This window comes from Mirounga leonina, unplaced genomic scaffold (genome assembly GCF_011800145.1).
Source record: "Mirounga leonina isolate KUSES-001 unplaced genomic scaffold, KU_Mleo_1.0 Mir_204, whole genome shotgun sequence".
Taxonomy (NCBI): Eukaryota; Metazoa; Chordata; class Mammalia; order Carnivora; family Phocidae; genus Mirounga; species Mirounga leonina.
The window spans coordinates 3614935-3632218 of record NW_023270513.1 but is presented as its reverse complement, the minus strand read 5'-3'; the positions used below and the strand labels follow the sequence as shown (position 1 = coordinate 3632218).

Sequence of the window (17284 nt, the reverse complement as noted above, 5' to 3'; positions counted from 1 at the left end):
CATGGAGCCTACTTAAGATTTAACCAATAAATAAAAAAAGAAAGCACACATATGTTTATATATGCACTGAAGAAGTCTGCATACACACAAGTAACTGTTACCATCGATGGCTTCTGGGGGGGATGAGGAGGGCTTTGAGAGGGAGAGGAAAAGACTCTAACCTGTACTTTTCACTTTAAATCCTCCAGTACTATTTGAGGTTTTAACAACAAATGTGGTATTTTTTTTACAAAAATAAAACTTTACTTATATTTTATTTATTTATGTATTTATTTATTTATTTTAAAGATTTTATTTATTTGACAGAGAGAGAGAGAGAGCAAGAGAGCGAGCACAAGCAGGGGGAACAGGAGAGGGAGCAGCAGGCTTCCCACTGAGCAGGGAGCCCGATGGCGGGGCTTGATCCCAGGACCCTGGGATCATGACCCAGGCCGAAGGCAGACGCTTAACGACTGAGCCACCCAGGCGCCCCTGTTTTATTTTTTTAAAGATTTTGTTTTTAAGTAACCTCTGCACCTAACGTGCGGCTCGACTCCACACTCCAGAGATCAAGAGTCGCATGCTCCACCGACTAAGCCAGTCAGGCACCACTTTCCTTATATTTATATTTTATATATTGGAATAGTTTATTATAACAGTTTATATAATAGTATAAAAGTATGGATGGTTTTCAACAAAACATCAGTTTCTCTTATTCTTCTCACAGTTTTATTTCTACTTGCAAACACCCCTTTCGCCTTCCGCTTTCTCGTCCACCCCTTTCCTGCACTCTTCCATCTTCACCTTCTCTTTCCTGTCATCTTCCAACCCCACAAAGATCTGTGAATGGAGAGCCATTCCACTTCTGTTGGCTCCTTGCTCAGCTTTAACGCGAGCCTTTGGCATCTCCTGCTACCCCTGTCTTCCCATAGAGGAGGAAGGTGCCATGCGGGACGATGGCTCAAGGACGGACGCCATTATCCACCGTGGAGAGAGAAACCTACCCAGTAGGAATACACCCTGCTATTTCTTCCCAGCAGTTTGGCTACCTTCCTGTTAAGGTAACACTGCTGACAAAGAGAAAAATAAGAACTTAGGAACATGTGCATGCGATTTCTTTTTTTTTCTTTCCTTGTTCAGGGATGGGTGGAGGCAGGGTGAAAGCAGCGGGCTTCGGAGAGAAGGCTTGATCCAGGTTTGGGAAACCAATTTAATTTGCCATCTGCAGTTAAAAATCACTAAGAGGGTCAAGTGTTTTGAAAAAGAGAACTATAGAGGTGGGAGAAAGGGGAAAAAAAGCGCTCCAGCTTCTGGGAAACAGAACAAAAGATTTATTTGCTCCAAGACAGATGGGAACCTCAGTCCTTAGAGTTTAATTGAGAGAGGGAGAAAAGACAAGAGGTCTCACCCGATTGTCCAGCAGATAATAGCTTCTGGAGGGTGGGCCTGCTAGGATGGAGACATGAAAGCCCTGTTGATGTGGGTTGGGGACAAGTGGTGTGGGAAAATAGCAAATTTTCTCTTACCAATCGTTCTCAATGCAAATGGAATAAACCGCTTCAATACAGAAGGGCCTGGAATGTTTATTAGAACTTCTTTTTTCATGGAGAGACGTGCTCCCCTCCCCCTCCCACCCCTCAAAATGTTAAGGACCTGGCGGTGCGGTAAATAGCCAGAGCACTGGACTGGGAGAGTCAGGACATGGCTCAGGGCCCAAATTGGCAAAATATGACAAAGCATACTTGGTGTGAAATTCCTCTGAAACCTCTAAAGCGTGGTTAACTAGTGTTATGAAATCCAGCCTTGTCTTTGGCCCTTCCCATTTCCCCGTGGTCTTTCGGGCTCTCTTCTCTTCTAGCCTCTCAGAACCGGAAATACTGAACCAAAGGTTTGAAGTAAGTACAACTTAAGGAACATACACCCGTCCCTGAGCAGATCACCCAGATCGAAGTGTCGCAATCTTTGCAATCTTCAGTTGTCCTGCTCTACCCAAGGGAGGAGAGGAGAAATGCAGCATCCACGTGGTTTCCCTAGCAGCTTTGGGACCGTCTTCCCTGCCCCAGTGGCCCAAGCCCTGGGCACACAATTAGCTAAGCTACTTGCCTCCTCCTCGCTGCCAAATGTCAGTCCATCACCAAGTTCCATTGCTTCTGCCTCCAAAAGAGATCCAGAAGCTGACCACCTCTCGCCAGCGCTGCCACCACCCCAGTCCAGGCTAGCAGGGCTGGCAGAAGCCCCCGAAGGGCCTCCAGCTCCATCTCCTGACCTCTCACTCTACACAGAAGCCAGAGTCAACTTTGACCAAGAGAAACTCGACCCTGTCTCTCTTCCGTGTGGACCTGGGGTTGGTGATTCTTTGGCTAATGTTTGCTGATCCCCCCTGGGCTATATCCTTTAGGTCTGGCCTCGTGCCTGGCAAGTGGCAGCCCGATTTGTCCAATGGCAGAATGAATTGTAACAAGTAACATTTGTATGGGCTTGAAAGGTTAACACCTCATTTGACGCTTAGAAAAACCCTCTGTTATGGGTATTGTTCTCACTTTACAGAGGAGGAAATTGAGGCTCAGAATGTTGCCCAAGTTGATGGAGTTAATGCAGGGCATGTTGAAACTCAGGGTGTGGGGGTCAAAACCTATGCTTTTCTTGCTTACACCCGCCCTGGAGGGCTTTAGGGGTGTGGAGGGGCACAGAGTCCAGAGGCACTTTCTTGGCTGTATAGGGGGCCACTTTGCTTGGGCCTTTGGGACCCAGGGGCAGGCCCTGTGGGGATTCCCTGCCAACTAGCCAGGGCAGAGTGAACTCTAAATCAGCCTTTCCTGGATGACTTATAGAGCTTCTATAACCACAGTGACCTTATTTTCTGAATCTCAAAACAGGATTCTTGGTCTGACAAACAGAACCAAATACTCGAAACTAGGACTTTTCTGGAAAATCCAGGGCACAGAGTTGCTGTTCTTGTAACATATGGCAGCTCCATAATGGGTACTTCTTAGCTAATTCTGACCCAGCCACCTCAGTCTCTGACATCTCAAGAAGATTCCTTAAAAAAAACCCTGTTTTCTGGGCCTCCTGTTTCTAGGCACCGGATTCTTGCCGCCCACACTTTTTGTTTGTTTAATTACTTCCCTACTCTGTCTTATCTTCGCTGTTAACCACTCTCTTCCTGGTCTGCCTCAGAGAGTCTCTCGATCCTGCTTGCTAATGGATGTCACAAATGACTGAAAGAAACAATAAGCAAAAAGTGCTTGGGGACCATGGCAACAGGGCCAGGCACCGAGGACCGCCCTTCCTACCCCTCCTAGTTTCTGTTTTAGGCCAAATGCTGCTGATAAGGTCTGATGGTCCCATTGTGTCGCCTCATCAGGGTAAAGCTGCGGGCCAGAGGTGGTGCAGTTCCAGAAAGCACTTTGCAATGCTGTTGCTTCTCACCGTACCCATGTTGCAATGGTGGGCTCATGGTAAAGGCCATTGCCACACCAGATTTGGATCTGACTTTTGCCCCAAGCACTCATCGCACTTGGTTCGAGTGCACCCAGAAGCCCCAGACAGCCAGGCAGGCACCAGCATTACAGTGACAATTGAGAAAATTCAGTGATCCTCCTCTTGGGCTTCGAAGCCAAGAATCATAAATCCGTTCCAAGGACTTATCCTGGAGTCTGGGAAAGAAGGGGATTCTCAGTGAATCGGGGTGCAAGATTTCTTCCCATAGAGGTTATAGGTCTCTCTGATGTACCTCTATGGTGCCCCTGGACAAAAGGGTGGGTTCCAAGAGGGGCTGGGCTGTGAACCCGTCTGAGCCTCAGTTTCCTCATCTGCAAAAAGGAGCAGCAGGAACCTCCGCCCTGCTTTTCTTTTCTTCTTCTTTTTTTAGATGATGAACTATTTCAAGCACACAGAAAAGTATTAGGAACAAACACATTTCCCTATATTTGCCCCAGAACGTTTTCTTTTATTTTCTTTCCATTTTTTTTTTTTTTTAGAGAGAGAGAGAGCGAGCCCGAGCAGGGGGGTGGGGGGTGGGCAGAGGGAGAGGGAGAGAGAGAATCTTAAGCAGGCTCCACGCTCAGCATGGAGCCCTACTCGGGGCTCAATCTCACGGCCCCAAGATCATGACCCGAGCCGAAACCAAGAGTAGGACGCTTAACCGACTGAGCCACCCAGCTGCCCCCTGGAACTTTTATTTAAGGAAATAAAATATTACAGGTTCAGTTGAAGCCCCTTGTGTGCCTCAATCACATTCCCCTCCCCCACAGAGGTAGCTGTCCTCCTGAATTGGATATCTATGATGCACACGCATGCTTTCAAAGGCACTCTGTATATGCTCATAAACGATATACGGTATACGGCACTGTTCTGCATGTTCTTCAACTTCATATACGTTCTATAGAACTGTATGTATCTTTCTGTGGTTTGCTTTCTTTTTTAAAAAAAGATTTTATTTATTTATCTTTGTGCATGTGCGCACGAGAGAGAGAGAGCGAGAGAGAGCGCAAGCACATGAGCGGGGGGTGGGGTGGGGGGAGGGGTAGAGGGAGAAGCAGACTCCCCGCGGAGCAGGGAGCCCGATGAGGGACTCGATCCCAGGACCCTGGGATGATGACCTGAGCAGAAGGCAGACGCTTAACCGACTAAGCCACCCAGTCGCCCATAATGAATGAATTTTAAGAACTAAATCTCGGGCGCCTGGGTGGCTCAGATGGTTAAGCGTCTGCCTTCGGCTCAGGTCATGATCCCAGGGTCCTGGGATCGAGTCCCGCATCGGGCTCCCTGCTCCTTGGGAGCCTGCTTCTCCCTCTGCCTCTCTCTCTCTGTCTCTCATGAATAAATTAAAAAAAAAAAAAATCTTAAAAAAAAAAAAAAAAGAACTAAATCTCAACACCCATCAGTGGAGAGATGAATCACCTATGGGACACCCTCCCCAGAGAATACCTTACCCCTGGAAGAAAACAGCATAAGGAGGCCCTTACCCGGGAGGTGACTTGTAACTGCTTGTGTATTAGACAGAGATACCCCTCTCTACTGCCATGTGGGGTCCTGGCCAGAGCCCCGTGTCTTTCCCAGCAATCAATTCCAATCAAAATAGGGAAACAGTCGAGGGAATAAAATAGAACTCAGGTGTGGCACTATCAGAGCGAGACGGAATTTGTAAGTATTTGAAAGGAATGTTCGCAAATTGATGAGATGGCTTGCCGTGTCTCAAAGCTAAAGGACCAGCAGAAAGAAAAGAAAAGAAAGAAAAGGCTTTTTTTCCTTTGGTAATGAACATCAGTAAGAGACAGTGTTGGAGGTGACTGGCGGGATTTGACTGGAGAAATTCAAATGTATCTCTAGAAATGCGAGCATACTTTTATTTGCTGGGAGCTTAGTGGATAAAGCCGGAAGGTTTAACTTTTTAATTTTTTTAATTATTTATTTATTTGTTTTTAAAGATATTATTTATTTATTTGAGAGAGCAAGCGAGAGAGTGAGAAAGAGAGAGAGAGCGCGCGGGAGCGCTCGCACAAGTGGGGGGCAGAGGGAGAGGGAGAAGCAGGGAGCCCGACTGACTCGGGGCTCGATCCCAGGACCCCAGGATCATGACCTGAGCCAAAGGCAGACGTTTACCCGACGGAGCCACGCAGGCACCCCCCTGCATTCGTCTCCATATACCACGCTGCCCCTCTACATTGGGAGACAAGTCTATCAGAAACCCAGGTAATTAATTTGCCAAGTTTGGCCATCTGTCTTCCCTCACTCAATTCGCTTCCCGCGTCCTCCACACCTAGACAGGCCACCCCTCCCCACTCCCAGTCTTTACTGAACTTCCACTCATACCTCATGACCCATCTCAGGCAAGCTTTCTGGAATCTTTCCGCCCATTAGTGAGCTGATGCCACAGGGACTAATTTGGAGCTTGGGAAACTGCCTTGTGACATTCTTTATTTGGCCATCTTGTGTTGTGAACTAATTTTCATGGAGTCGTTGGACTAAAATATGGATATCATTTTCTCGTTTACAAAGCACTTACCTAACTATTGCTTCACTGGAGCCTCCCGTGCGTTTTATGACGTAGGCAAGGCAGGTGGTATCATTATTGTCATTTCATTCGTGAGGAAACTGAGGGGAAGGGAGGCTTCTTGTTCAACGTAGCACATGAGGAAGGTGGCCAAGAGGGAGCTAAGTTTGCCTGCCTTACCAAGAACCTTATTCCCTCAGCCAGAATATCAGTCCCTGGAGGACCAGGAGTACATTTTCGATGTTTCTGTGCACACTAAAGGGATAAAAAGGAAAGCCATTGGTGTTCTGATGAGAAGCTTACCAAAGAAGATGGGACACTGAGTCAACCAAAGGGTAGATGGTGGGGACATGCCAAGTGCTTAGGTCGGTGTTGCATGCTGGAGGGACACCAAAGCCATGGTACTCGTCCTCAAGGAGCTTAAAATCTTCAAGTGAGGCCGAACATACCGAACAATTAGAACGCAATCAAGCAGGAAATAAATGTGATTTCAGGTGGTACACAGATGAACTTTTTTCTTTAATTAGCACATCAAACCTGCAGCGTTGGGCAAGTAAAAATTTTTTATTATTTTCGGACGCCTGGGTGGCTCAGATGGTTAAGCGTCTGCCTTCAGCTCAGGTCATGATCCCAGGGTCCTGGGATCGAGCCCCGCATCGGGATCCCTGCTCAGCGGGGAGCCTGCTTCTCCCTCTGCCTGTCACCTGCCACTCCCCCTGCTTGTGCTTTCTCTCTCTATCTCTGACAAATAAATAAAATCTTTAAATAAAAAAGAGTACACTATTTTTATTTTTTAAAGATTTTATTTATTTATTTATTTATTTATTTATTTATTTATGGGGGTGGAGAGGGACAAGCAGACTCCACACAGAGCACAGAGCCCGACGAGGGGCTCGATCCCACAATCCTGAGATCATGACCTGAGCTGAAATCAAGAGTTGGATGCTCAACCGACTGAGCCACCCAGGCGCCCCAAGAGTAGATATTAAGAAAAAAAAATTGCACAGATAGCAAACAAAATTCATGACAGTGATACATGGATGAGTGTGATTTGGGAAACTGCCATAGGCCCATCAGGATAAGAGATGGGCCGGGGACAAAAAGGTGGAGTATCTGCCTGAGCAGAGGTCTGAGACACGGCAAGAAGTTGGGACAGACCAACCTGGCTGGGGCTGAGTGCAATGAGACTTGAAAGCGCCTTTCCAAATCTCTATCTGGGTGAGATTCCAGAGGCTTCCGTGAGCCAGTCTACGAAGTGTGGGCTAGATCCGGAGTCATTTCAATTCTCTGTGCGGCAGGAATACAATGAAAGTGGTGCTTTGAAAGATGGGTCTGGCGGTAATACACCATTATGAACTAACTGGGGACTGATGTGTGGCCCGGGACTACCCTTGCTGGCTGCCGCACAGAAGGTGCCACCAAGACGTAAATGCCACGTGAGAGTCAGGCTTCGAAGTTCACGTGAGGTTAAGTTTCTCTCATGGAGACGCACATGGGAGTGTGGCTGGTCATGTCTTATTTGAGGTGTTAAAAAATGATCGAAAACTTGACAACAAGGCTGTCAAGATGGCTGAGCACTCTTTCAAGAACATATGAGAGTATCATCCATGAGGCTGCTTGACTATTCGCTATGGACTACAGTCCACTCTGTAAAGTAAAAAGTTACCTCGGAGAAGGCTGGCAAGTTGTGAATGACTTCTGTCTGGTAGAAATGAAAGTTATTTCTGTCCAGTAAGGAAGATAGCACCAAAGGTTACAGTTTTCTTATCCTGGAGACATACCCAGTCTTGTATCCAACTTTTTTATCTTATTCCAGCATTCTTCTAAAGTCTCTCCTATCTTTTGGTCTCTCATGTCTTTGTTTAAACTATTTTTTTTTATCGTGGTAAGCTAGGTATAACATAAATTTCACCATTTTAATCACTGGAAATGAATAGTTCAGTGGCATTAACTATATTCACATTGTTGTACAACCATCCATTTCCAAAATTCGTCATCACTCCAAACGGAAACACCAAGTACTAATTTTCCATTCCGCTCTCCTCCTAGCCCTTGGTAACTTCCAGTCTACTTTCCGTCCCTATGAATTGGCCTGTTCTAGACATTTTGCATAAGTGGAAGCATACATTTTTTCTTTTCTGTCTGGCTTCTTTCACTTAGCAGAATGTCTTCAAGGCTCAACCATATTGTCACATGGATTAGAAGTTCACTCCCCTTTATGGCTCTCTGTTATCAGGATATACCATATTTTGTGTATTCATTCATCCACAGATGGACATTTGGGTTGTTTCCGCCGTTTGGCTATTGTGAATAATGCTGCCGTGAACATTCATATCCAAGTATCTGTTCAAGTCCTGTTTTCAATTCCTTTGGGTCTATACCTAGAAGTGGAATTGCTGGGTCATATGATAATCTGATGTTTAACTTCTTTTTTTTTTTTTTAAGATTTTATTTATTTGAGAGAGAGAGAGCAAGCGCATGAGCAGGGGGGAGGGACAGAGGAAGAGGGAGATTCCAGCCCAGGACCCTGGGATCATGACCTGAACTGAAGGCAGACACTTAACCGACTGAGACACCCAGGTGCCCTGATTTTTTTTAAGATTTTATTTATCTATTTGAGAGAGAGAGAGAGAGAAAGAGAGTGAGAGAGAGAAAGAAGGGGGGAGGGGCAGAGGCAGAGGGAGAAGCAGACTCCTTCTGAGCAGGGAGTCCGATGTGGGGCTCAATCCCAGAACCCCAGGATCATGACCTGAGCCAAAGGCAGACGCTTAACCGACTGAGCCACCCAGGCGTCCCAAGAGAGAGGAAATTTTAATTATAGTTATGTGAGTGATGGCAAATGAAGGCACGCTGAGCACGGACAGAGAGTGTGTACATTATAATTCTCTCTGGGGACATATGGAGACTTTTCTCCTCTGGAACATAGAGCCATTGTTGGGTTTCTACAGTATGATAGCTTCTGCTGGGGAAACTCTGGAGAAAAGCTTTGCTTTACGAGAACTCCTGGACCAGACGGACCACAATGGAACTCATCTGGAGAGATGCTAGAATTCTTTTGGTACAGCCTCAAATGGGGCCAGTACTGACAGTTGACAGGAAATCTTGTAGGTGGGGAATGAAGAGAAGAAAGAGACTGGGCCTAGAGTTTGAGGAGGAGGGTGGACACAAAGGTGGGGAGAGGGTCCAGCCTAGGGGTGGGGAGGGGACAAGGGGCAGCTGCCTTTCTCAAGACCCAGCTCCTCAAGGGTAATTTTTAGTTGCTTTTAGAAGCAACTAGAAGCAATGGCCCTTTATTCAGCCTATACAATTCCCCCCCCCAAAAAAAACCTCTCCTAGAGTATTAATCACACATAAAATCAGAGATACTCTTGGCTTCATACATTTTAATGTTTCAAATCAGTAAAGTTTTGCCTTTTTGAGTGAGATTGAAATTTAAAAAAAAACGCAACCCATTTCCCCCCTCACAGCTCAAAAGGAACTAACTGGGTTTTGATCACAATTTTCTCACTTTTGAGACAAGATATGGAAGAACAGATGAGTGTAATGGCAGAATTTCACAGGTGGTTAAGAATGTGTAGGGAAAAAAAGAGAAGCAGAATAAAAAAGAATGTCACTGTTATAAATATGATCAGAATATATCTATTTCTGAAAGCATAGCAGGCAGGTTAAGAAAATAAAGGTAAAAGCCTACTTTCTTCTGACACCTTAATTTTGCTCCCTCACAGGGCTATGACAAGGCGAAATATATGTAATAAGCACTTTGCCAAGTGCAAAGGACTGCACATGGCTTTGAGAGGGGCTGGGTGGCATAGGGCAGAGAGGGCACGGGCTGTGGGGCTTGACCGTTCAGGGGGCCGGCCTGGCTCGGGGGATTCTGACCAGCGGTTGATATTTAAGTGAAGCCCCGGATCTTAGTTGTCACATGTGTAGAGTGAGGGCAATAAATCATGCCCTAGAGGGTTGTTAGAAGGGTCCTATGATAAGGCCTCCAAGAGAAGCAAGAACAAAGTGGTGTGGACACACGGTCTGCAGTAGACATTGTAGCACTTACCACAATGTTCTGGAAGAGTCTCTTTACCTATCTATTATCCCGGTTATACCAGAAGTTCCCTGTGACTTGTCTCTGGCTCCCTGCCTCTAAGCACAGTGCCTAGAACATCACATTCAGCCACTTATTCCTTTAAAAAAAAAAAGATTTATTTTTATTTATTTGAGAGAGAGAGGGAGGGAGAGAGAGCACGAGTGGGAAGGGCAGAGGGAGAAGGAGGGAGAAAATCTGAAGCGGACTCTGCGCCGAGCACAAAGCCCAACGAGGGGCTCGATCTCACGACCCTGAGATCACAACCTGAGCTGAAACCGAGAGTCGGACGCTTAACCGACTGCGCCACCCAGGCGCCCCTCAGCCATTTATTCTTTTCACAAATGTTTAGTAGGCTCTTCCAGTCACCAAGTCTTGACCGCCACACTCTGCCCTGCAAATCACTGATCTCTTCTCCCCGCCTCCCCAGCACTGAAGCCTCAGAGCAGGGGGCGCTGACGAGGCTCTTGTGGTGGACACGGTGATGTCCCCCCAGGTTCCCCCAGGACCGACTGCTGCTGGCTGCCAGTCCTCTTTGGGCCCTGCCCAGCCACCTCCTCAGAGGAGTGCTGCCTCGCCCAGGGCCATGGGCCGTGCCCGGGGGCAGCCTGCATCTGGTACCTGGTCTCCTCACCCTGACTCAGAACAACCCTGAAGGACCAATCCAGTTCCAGAGCTTCTCGTGGGATGAGCTGAGGCTGTTGTTAGGACAGCGTCACAGCCCAGCTTTTCCCTTGAACCAATACTGCCTCCTTCGTTTAGATCCTAGGTGGGTTTTTTTTTAAAGGTTTTATTTATTTATTTGAGAGAAAGAGAGAGAGAGAGAGAATGAGGGGGGAGGGGCAGAGGGCGAGAGAGAAGCAGGCTCCCCCCTGAGCAGGGAGCCCGACAAGGGGCTCGATCCCAGGACCCCGGGATCATGCCCTGAGCCGAAGGCAGATGCTTAACCGACTGAGCCACGCAGGTGTCCCTAGATCCTAGGTGTTAATCTCAAAGGCACCCCAATACATGGGACCTGCAAGAGCCCCCCCTCCCCCCAGGCAGCAGTCCCCAGACAGGCTTTGTGGCCTGTGTAGGCTCTGGTTTGGCATCTGGAAAGCCTCGATTCCAAGTGATCCCAGGAGCTGTGACAGTCCCCAGGGCCCAATCACTGTGCACAGGCCTCACTCGGAGTCACATTTGTATCCCCTCCCCCACCCCCTCCCTCTCTAAGTTTTTCTTATAAAATGCATTTGGAACCAATAGGGTTGAAGAGGTCGGCTTATAAACAAATAATTATAGCCACGGGAGAGACACTATAATAGAGAAAGAAATGAGCCTCGTGCTTAGCTTAAAGGACAGCTTCCTAGAGGAGGTAGCATGTACACTGAGTCTTGAAGAACGAGTCTGTGTTTGATGGGCAGACAAGGGATGCGGGGGAGCCTTTGCAGAGGGCACAGCACGCCCAAAGGCGTGGCAGGCTTGGAAGAGCATAGTGTGGGGGAGGGAGGGGAGTAAGGGACAACGACGTCCAGAACACTAGTAGGGGCAGACCGCGCAGGGCCTTCGAGGAACTTGGTGCTGATCGACTGCCACGTTCCAACGGTGCCCAAGCTTCCGCCATGTAGGTACCACTTGGGCGAGCTTTGCCCTATCTGGGCACCGCCAGCCCTGCTCATGATTCACTTCATCTTTTTCTCGACAGCAAGGTCTTTTGCTTAAGTAAATTTCTACGAGAGGAAATTGTCTCTGGCAACCAAACAGCAACACAGAAGGAGTTTCACTTGCCCCAGAGAGAAAGTCACTGTAAAAATAAATACCGTGGAAACCGAGCAGAGTAATTAAATGCTATGTAGATATCACTGCGTGTCAGTGGCTTCGGGCCCGAGACCTGCTCTAGCTCTGTTCCAAAGGAAGATTAGCACGCATTACAGAGGTGCAAGAAGAGCAGGGCGCGTGAATCATTTTCTCGCCACGTAATTCAATGTTCTTTAAAGCTGTACCGTGTACCATTAAGATCACCTTGGAGTTCCCTTCCCTACGACTGCTGACTAGGAAAGCACTTGGGTAAACAATAAAGTGCCCTACAAACGTGGCTGTCATTACCACTCTGTTACCACTCCTTGGCTCTGGGGCAGGTCCCTTCGATGGAGCTGCCCCTTTGTCGGCCCAGCGAAGGCTTCCCGGCCAGTGCTTGCGGTGACTGTCATTCCCCGCACTGTGGGAGAGAGAGCAGCAAGGGTGGGGCTGCGACAGGGGCAGGACCCTGGGTGTGCAGGGCACAGACGGAGCGAAAGGAACTCTACGGCTCCTTGTTTAAGGTGACTGGTCCCGGGAGCTGCCGTCCGCAAGGCGGAGGAGAGCAGAATATGGAAGCAGAGGTGGGAAGCAGCCCCCCCGGACCATCAGAGCACCTCCTCTACTGGGCTGGGCTCCACAGCTCAGGGCAGAGCTGGAGGCTGTGTCGCTTTCAAGCTGGATGTGACTTGGGGTAAGTCGCCGAACTGCTCTGAGCCCCAGTCTCCTCAGTGGAGTCCGACGTGGGTAAGGATAGCACCTGCCTCCTATAGGTTTGCTGCGAGGGTCACACGAGGCAAGACGCGCAAAGCTTTGTGTACAGGGCCTGGCACATTACTTAGCATGACTTCCTCTGGCCCCGGCCACAACTAGACCCCTGACGATACTTTTTTCCTCCTGGCTCTCTCTTCCCTAGCCCGGCCCACACCTCCTGGCCCTGTCCTCCGTCCTATTCCTGTGCTCACCTGCTGTCCCACTTCTCCAGCTATGGGGTTCAGAAGGAGTCTTTCAAGTATTTGCAGATAAGAAAGGTGAGGGGGCACACTCCGGGGGGTAGGACGGGGACCTCCTTCACCTGGAGAGAGAGAGAGAGGAGGGCGGGTGTTCTGAGGCCAAGCAGCCTGCATCATCCCGCTGAAAGCAGAGGCCGGCTCTGGCCTGCCGAGAACAAAGAAAAGGTTCTGGTCTCCTGTGGCGTTAGAAGGCAGCGCCTGAAGCAAGTCCCTCCATTAAAAGCTACAAGGCAGAAGGTTAAATATAGCCCTTTCCAGTTGTCTGGGACAGAGATTTATGAAATGTCAGAGCTGTGTTAGCGAGAAATGATGTTATCGCTGCTCTGTTTTTAGAGAGTAGCAAGAAAAGCAAAAGAGAAGAGAGAGAAATCTGCACTCTCACCAGTGGACAATGGGCAGCCATGGGAGGATCTGGAATGGCCGGGTGCGTTTTATAAAGTTGTGCCCTGGCCACAGAGTGGACAATGGCTGGAGGGGGGCAAGAGGGGAAGCAGGGAGCCCAGCAGGAGGGAGAGAGACAGGGTGCCAGGGAGGTGGCTGTGGAGGCGGGAGGAGGGAGCCCACTGCAGGGTGGGGCCGGGCCTGCATCCCGGGCGGGGGGGGGGGGGGGGTGGGGAGGAGGGGAGGGCCTTTTCCCCCCTCCTTCTCAGAAGAGGAAAGCCAGCCTTGTCTTCCCAAGGGCCTGCCTGGTGACTGAGAAAGGCAACCTGTCCAGAGACCCACAGACCCCTCACTCCTTTCCAAGACAGCCTATGGAGAGGCTGCTAGAAAGTCCCTTCTTATCCACAGGCTACCTCCAGGACATTTCCAAGGGCGGGCAACTGCAGCGTCACCTCTCCTATCCAGGCTTATCCTCTTCACCCAAGCCAGAGCGGGGAGGCTGGTGCGCCTCGGGACTCTGAACTCTCTTCCACCCTACTGCCAGGAGATCTGGCTGGCACTGGGATTAGAAGGCACTGGGTCCCTGGCTAGTAACCTGTGTGAACGATGACCGGTGATAGGCATCTCTTTCCGGCCCCTCCCTGCCCCCATGCTTTGGTATTGCACACACACACACACACACACAAAATCCGCATTTCAGCAGGAGTCCAGGAGGTGGGTAGAGCCCCAAGACTGACCGAGAGGGCATCTCCCCCCATCCGAATGAGCAGAAAGTACGCAAAGTCGATTTGTAGAAAATGAGCGATACGGGATCTCTTACGCACGCACTAATGTCTCCTCGGTCACTCTTATATCCCTTTAGAATCCCAGATCATCAGGGTTGGGATGTGATCACATCCACCCTCTCCTCCTCCAGAGCCACCCAAATTTGAATTCCTTTTACAGCGCCTCGGCCCAGTGGTCGCGCCGCCCCTCCTGGCATGCCTCTAGTCCTAGGGGAACCCACTTTACCCCAAGACGGCCCAGGCTGCCTCAGGATAGCTCCGAGTGCAGGAAGCCCCTCCTCCTCCACGGGCCCCAATTCCTTCCCTTCACCCCTCCACCGAGCATGCGACCCTCCTCCTCCAGCGACTCACCTCCCCGGCTCCAGAAGAGGGTGACAGACTCGGCTCTGTCCATCCTAGTGGTGTGGATGACCAAGACGCCACATCCAGCAAATCGTCATGCGAGGGAGAAGTGTGTTGTGGGCCTACACTGCGGGCAGGGGGGCCAAGGGGTTCCACACTCTTCCAAGCCCCGTCCCCAGGCTCCTCAGTGTGGGACCCAGGGACTCTTCCCGAACCCCGTTCCCCTGCACCCCGGCTGGGTCAGTTTGGCCCCATCGGTCACATGCTCTGCTGCCTGTGGAGTTGGCCCCTGGGCTCCGCAGCCCAGGGAGAGCAAGGCTGGATTCGACAAGTGAGGTTCCTCTCTCTCCTGCTTCCTTCTGCCCCCACCGCCTGCCCACGGCCACACTGGTCCAGGGGGTCCCGTCACGGCAGACCAGGGAGGAGCGCCTGCCAACTGGTCTTGTCTTTCTCTAGGAAAGGTTCTCAGCCAGAGGCCCGAGTCAGAGCCCCACAGAGGGCTGACCTCCCATTCGGCCCAGCCGCTGGCCTGCAGTGAGGGGAAGTGGGCAGGAACTGGCTGTCTGAGTCAGCGCCCCTGGTCTATTGTCACTATGTGGGCCCCTTCCTTCCCAGAGGAGAGACGTACACAGAGATAGGCCTTGTTTTTTGCAAGTCTCTCTTGCACACACACACTTTCTCTCTTGGCCCGGAACGAGTCTGTGCACCACGGTTGAATGCAATTCAATTCGGTTTCCCCAACTCTCAGTGAGTGCCTACTCTGGCCGACGATCATGCCTATGGCACGGAGAGGTGATCTCGCAGCATCCTCCCTAGAGGTGCAGGAGTAAGGATGGCGCATCCCAGAACAGGGGAGAAAGCCGAGGCTCAGAGAGGGAAAGAGGCCCTTCCAATGTCCAACAGCTGGAGAATCGTGAGATTCGGTGTCCAACCTTGCTCTCCGCGGCATCAGGTGGAGAATCCCGCTGGTCTCCTTCACTGCTTCCCCCCGCCCCCCCACCCTGCCACCGTAGGGCAGATTCTAGCAAAGTCTATCTCTCAGGGCACAAAGCATGAGAGAATCGTTGGTTTTAAGCCATTTAAAACCTATCTTGGGGCGCCTGGGTGGCTCAGTCAGTTGGGCGACTGCCTTCGGCTCAGGTCATGATCCTGGAGTCCCGGGATCGAGTCCCGCATCGGGCTCCCTGCTCGACAGGAGTCTGCTTCTCCCTCTGACCCTCCTCCTTCTCATGCTCTCTCTCTATCATTCTCTCTCTCTCAATAAATAAATAAAAATCTTTAAAAAAAAAAAAAAAAAAACCTATCTTGTTCACGGGCGCCTGGGTGGCTCAGTCAGTTGAAGGTCCAACCCTTGATTTCGGCTTGGGTCATGATCTCAGGGTTGTGGGAGCCTGCTTGGGGTTCTCTCTCTCTCCTTCTCCCTTTGTCCCTTGCCCACTACGTGCGCTCTCTCTCCCTTCCTCAAAAAAGATCTTGTTCAAAGTCGTTTCTGTGTATTTAGAAGGATGAGGACCTGGGAAACAAGTCACCTGTCCCAGAAGCCCATTACAAAGGGACTCCATGACCAAACTGGCAAAACGAACACAGGCAAACAAACCACACCTTGTCCCAGTAACCAACCGTCTTCTAAACGGAAGGGAGGCAGCCTGGGTTCTCGCTCACAGGATGAAAAGAGACCTTGCCAAAGTTTTGTTCTCTTTCTCATTTTTGCAAGAGATGTGGAGAGACGGGGAAGCAGCTTGAGGGAAGGAGGCAGCGCTTCTCCCGGAGGAACCACCTGGTTGCCCCCAAGGGCGCTGAGCACCTCTGGTACTGACAAGACTCTCAACTCCTCGAGGGCAGCGGCAGGCCTGAGGGTCTCTGGAGGCCCCATCTTCAGAACATATTTGTATGGCTTATTACAAAAAGCCATCTAAAAAGATGGATGAAACTCCCAGACAAGGAGAATGCATTGTGTTCGCAGAGCTGGGAGAGGGTTAGTTTCTAGAAGCAAGGACTGTTGATGTCATCATTCAAGGATTTCAGGAGGCTGAGGCCCAAGCAGTGAAGGCTCGCTGCGTCAACACCGAAAGGGTAACCTTGGCAAGGCTGGCTTCCTGGAGGCCAGCCCACAGCAGGTTAAGGAGGGAAGTGGGAGCGGAGTGGAGACACCTCTCAGCAAGTCTGGCTGTAGTTCGAGAGGGAAGAGATAGGGCCATAACTGGAGGACGCGGCAGAGCTGGGAGGTAGATGTTTGTTAGGATGGGAGAGATGCTGTGGGTTCCTACATTGAGGAGCTTCCCCCAAACTGCTGCTCACCCTGCCCTCCGCATTCCCCACAGGCTGGACTTCATCTCAGGCCAACTGAACCAGACTTTCTCAGGCGTGGAGCCCAGGCACTGATAGATAGTATTCGCAATCTCTCCAGGTTGAAAACCATCCGCTAATTCTTAGTAGACACTGAAGTCCAGTCTTAGCCCAGCTAGTGGGGGGAGGGCAAAGGGGGCCTGACTGTCTTAGCTCCCTCGTGCTGGCAGCTTAGCATAGCAGCTAGGAAGACAGATTCGGAAGCCCAACGGCCTGGGCTCGAGTCTCAGTCTCACCTGCGTGCCTTGGGCAAGTCACTTAACGCCTCCGAGCTTCAATTTCTAATCAATATATCTGTTGTGTAATTTGTAGTTTCTAACCTATATAATTCCTTCAGGAGATAATGAAAGTACCTATACATAAGGTTGTTGTGTGGATCGAATGAGTGAATATCTGCCAAGTGCTCAGGATGCTGCCTGGCTCGGAAGAAGCTATGCTGGGGCTGGCCTGTGCCTTCTAGTATCCCTTCTGAACATGCTGGACCTCTGCCTAAGGCTCAGGGGGGCATCCCTTCAGAAACGTCGTTGGTCTTTTATTTTATTTATTTAAAAGATTTTATTTATTTGACAGAGAGAGAGAGAGAGCATGC

General features: G+C 50.0%; 1 protein-coding gene across 2 annotated transcripts in view; it reads right to left on the bottom strand.

Moving 5' to 3' along the window:
* The window catches only part of LOC118026026 (NHS-like protein 2), a 136661-nt gene that overhangs the window by 47062 nt on the left and 72315 nt on the right, over nucleotides 1-17284 (bottom strand). Inside the window, exon 1 of one of the 2 annotated variants that reach the window (XM_035028743.1) lies at nucleotides 14359-15335. The exons of the other annotated variant lie outside the window; for it this stretch is intronic. Coding sequence (XP_034884634.1) covers nucleotides 14359-14401 — 43 coding nt within the window. The 5' untranslated portion in view covers nucleotides 14402-15335. Of the gene's footprint in view, nucleotides 1-14358; nucleotides 15336-17284 lie in introns of those variants that run through there. 2 annotated transcript variants of the gene reach the window in all.